Genomic DNA, 4140 nt, shown 5'->3' on the forward strand with positions numbered 1-4140 from the left:
TTTCCCCTCTTTTAACTCCCACTCTCTTCCCTTGCACCTCTCGTGCAGGATGACAGGTATTGGGTGAGGCGTAAGAAGAACAATGTGGCTGCCAAGAGGTCACGGGACGCCCGTCGACTCAAAGAGAACCAGATCGCCATCCGAGCGGGTTTCCTTGAGAAGGAGAACTCCGCCCTGAGGATGGAGGTGGCCGATCTGAGGAGAGAGCTGGGGCGTACCAAGAACATAGTGGCCAAGTACCAGGCCACACACAGACCTCTGTAATGGGACTGAGACAGAATACACTCACACATACACACAGACACACAGCCCTGTTGCCCAGGCCCTCATTCATCCCTGAACACCCCCTGAAACATGAGGCTGAGTGGCTGAGCTTACACCTGTCTGAGACCTCCACCCGATCCATGTCCTCCGCTCCCTCCCTGCCCCAAAACTGCCCCCACCCACACACAACCTAGGAACTGCCTCCTACCATCTCACAACTCGTATCAAGAGATTGAAGGACAATATGATTTAGGCTCAGTAGCACATTTCTACTCATTTTCTATACCATATATCTCACCCTCATACATGTCTCTCTGAGATTGGCACTTGTGAGGGAAAGCAGGTAGCTTTCTGTACAGTCTATGAGTAAGAAACTTAATTTTATTTCTGGTCGTGTGTTTTTCATTTGGTCTGATGTAATGTATCTGTCCACACATGGCTAGTGTCTATTTTGTGTTATTTTCCAAATTTTTCATGGCTTTTTCTACTGTGGGTTTTTATTTTCTTATGAATATTTACATTTTAGTCATTTAGCGGACGCTCTTATCCAGAGCGACTTATATAGTTAGTGAGTGCATACATTTTCATACAGCCCCCTGTGGGAAACGAACCCACAACCCTGGCGTTGCAAGCGCCATGCTCTACCAACTGAGGATGTATGTATGTTGAATCTTATGTTACCTACCCTCCTCCCACTCCCTCTTGATCCATAATATATTTTATTGTCTGTGAATTATCTTGTGTTTATGGTTGTACTGGTTTTCTATGGTTTCCAAACTGTAAATGTAGGTTATGTCAGTTGAGATGTCTCCACTGATGTTAACCTGTCCCACTTTATCCCTCTGTTTTGTTCTCCATCAGATAAGCTGTTTGTAATGTGTAAACAATCACTGCACTGCTCACACTTTAAAACCTCTCCCATGCCTACATACTGCTAACCTGGGTACCCGACTGTTTCTGCATGAAGTAACTCTACGTTGTTGCCTTAGTGAGGCAGACCGGCAGCCAGGCTACTATGATGTCAGCTTCATGTTCCTCTTATAGCAGTGTTATGTATAGCAAAGGTTTCTTTCTAGTTCCTTGTCACCAGATCGCTCTGTTGTACAGAACAACTTTGGGAAGCTAAAGCAATAAGGCAGTATAAGCTCTTGGTCTCCTCTCTACCAAGCCCACTGTCACAGACGCGCATGAAACTGCCCTCTTTATTTCAGCACATGCCCAATTTGTAATGACTTCTATTATTTGATATTATATTTATGTCTTTACATAAACTAGCATGTTTCTATTTGTTGTTCAAGCATTCAGATGTGAACGTTATCAGCATCTGTGCAGTAGGCAATAGTTTTCATTGTTTTATTTTTATTTTCTCAAGCATGACAGGTTCTTGTATGTACGGTGTACGGTGTCCATTTTAGGACAGCTTCTCAGTCCTACTGAGATTCCTGCTGAGACTGTCCTAATATGGACACCGTACAGATGCTCTCCCCATGACCCAATGAGAGATGAATGTAACAGATTTACTACTGTGTATAACAAACTAACACACCTTACGTTGGGTGAATGAATGAATGATGTTGCCTATACAGTACTGTGGAATATACCTTTTAATATATCTCTTTACTACAGACCAAAAGATTACAGTATAGAAAAGATATATTAATATATTAAATGTTTTACTGTTTATACAAAGATATTCTTGTTTTTGTACAGTATTTTTTCCTACATATATCTCCTGTGTATTTAAAAAATGAACTATGTATATATATTCAGAACTTGTTCACTGCTACCGATGCTGTTCCTCAGATACTTTGCATGGGCATTACTAAAGACTACATTACAAATAAAACGGACAGGCTGTTTTACATAGTAGTCAGACACACCCTTTACCCCCTCCCGCCCACAACAGACAATCTCAAAATGGTTTGCTGTTTTTTATTTTGGAAAAGTTTTGTCTTGTATGTTTTGTTGCATTGTTTATTTGCTTTGACGAAGCAGAAGCTCTGTAGTCTAAGAGGAAGATTGATATTGGCATCCCTTTTTAAATTCTTATTTGTATTGTATGTGGTTTTGCCATAGAAGAATGTAATATCCCAACAATAAGCACTTATGTTATGTCTCTTCTTCATTTGTCCCTTTTGTGAGTTTATTCCTACTTACCTCCTGATGTAGGGTTCACTAGACAGAGTACTTATATCCTGATATGTTAGAATCTGTCTTTTTCCAAATATTTCCCCCATGTCTTTTGTATGTTTTTCATGATCAAAATAAAACCGTTGAAATCATCTGCTAGTTATGTGTTATTTTTGGTGATAAACAAGGGGGTGGGGGGGTCAATTTGGAATGAAGCAATGTTGCCAATCCACAAGCTCTTGGTTGGATTTGGTGGTTTCCCAGCATGGCATCAGATGAGGAAAAAAGAAACAAGACAAGACATGATGCAATAACTATCTGAGAAAAATACATCGGAAATATATGTTTTTAAAGAGTCAGATGAGAGAGTAGTCTTTCCTAAAGTAACCACTGGAGGGCGCTCTCCATCCATGGCTGAACTTCAATAGCCTGGTCCCATATCATAGCTTACTACTTTACTACTGCATTATGTGCTGTAGCCAACGCTTCTGTCATTCAGCCATACATTCTTTGGCGTGACAATGAATGATTAGACAGATAGGAGTTGGCTAGCACAATGTGTGTGTGTGTTATACTATACCATGCTGTCTACCGCTCTCTCTCTCTCTACCTCTCTCTCTACCTCTCTCTCTCTCTCTACCTCTCTCTCTCTCTACCTCTCTCTCTCTACCTCTCTCTCTCTCTACCTCTCTCTCTCTACCTCTCTCTCTCTCTTTCTCTCTCTACCTCTCTCTCTCTCTACCCCTCTCTCTCTCTACCTCTCTCTCTCTCTACCTCTCTCTCTCTCTTTCTCTCTCTACCTCTCTCTATACCCCTCTCTCTCTCTACCCCTCTCTCTCTCTCTCAATTCAATTTCAATGGCATGGGAAACATATGTTAACATTGCCAAAGCAAGTGAAGTAGATAGTAAACAAAAGTGAAATAAACAATAAATATTAACAGTAAACATTACACTCAGAAGTTCCAAAAGAATAAAGACATTTCAAATGTCATATTATGTCTATATACAGTGTTGTAACAATGTGCAAATAGTTAAAGTACAAATGGGAAAATAAATAAACATAAATATGGGTTGTATTTACAATGGTGTTTGTTCTTCACTGGTTGCCCTTTTCTTGTGGCAACAGGTCACAAATATTGCTGCTGTGATGGCACACTGTGGTATTTCACCCAGTAGATAAGGGAGTTTATCAAAATTGGGTTTGTTTTCGAATTCTTTGTGGATCTCTGTAATCTGAGGGAAATATGTGTCTCTAATATGGTCATACATTTGGCAGGAGGTTAGGAAGTGCAGCTCAGTTTCCACCTCATTTTGTGGGCAGTGTGCACATAGCCTGTCTTCTCTTGAGAGCCAGGTCTGCCTACGGCGGCCTTTCTCAATAGCAATGCTATGCTCACTGAGTCTGTACATAGTCAAAGCTTTCCTTAAGTTTGGGTCAGTCACAGTGGTCAGGTATTCTGCCACTGTGTACTCTCTGTTTAGGGCCAAATAGCATTCTAGCTTGCTCTGTTTTTTTGTTAATTCTTTCCAATGTGTCAAGTAATTATCTTTTTGTTTTCTCATGATTTGGTTGGGTCTAATTGTGTTGTTGTGCTGGGGTTCTGTGGGGTCTGTTTGTGTTTGTGAACAGAGCCCCAGGACCAGCAAGTTCATATCTCTGCATGCAGTCTCAATTTGGTGTTTGTCCCATTTTGTGAATTCTTGGTTGGTGAGCGGACCCCAGACCTCACAACCATAAAGGGGAA

At 41.1% G+C, this 4140-nt stretch overlaps 1 protein-coding gene across 1 annotated transcript in view; it reads left to right on the plus strand.

Moving 5' to 3' along the window:
- LOC311100867 (hepatic leukemia factor-like) overlaps positions 1-2546 on the plus strand; it is a 20949-nt gene extending 18403 nt beyond the window's left edge. The window contains exon 4 of the mRNA XM_084141864.1: positions 49-2546. Coding sequence (XP_083997990.1) covers positions 49-264 — 216 coding nt within the window. The 3' untranslated portion in view covers positions 265-2546. The remainder of the gene's footprint in view (positions 1-48) is intronic.
- The last annotated feature ends 1594 nt before the right edge of the window (positions 2547-4140 follow it).

This window comes from Coregonus lavaretus, assembly GCF_964263955.1.
Source record: "Coregonus lavaretus genome assembly, chromosome: 25".
NCBI classification, from domain to species: domain Eukaryota; kingdom Metazoa; phylum Chordata; class Actinopteri; order Salmoniformes; family Salmonidae; genus Coregonus; species Coregonus lavaretus.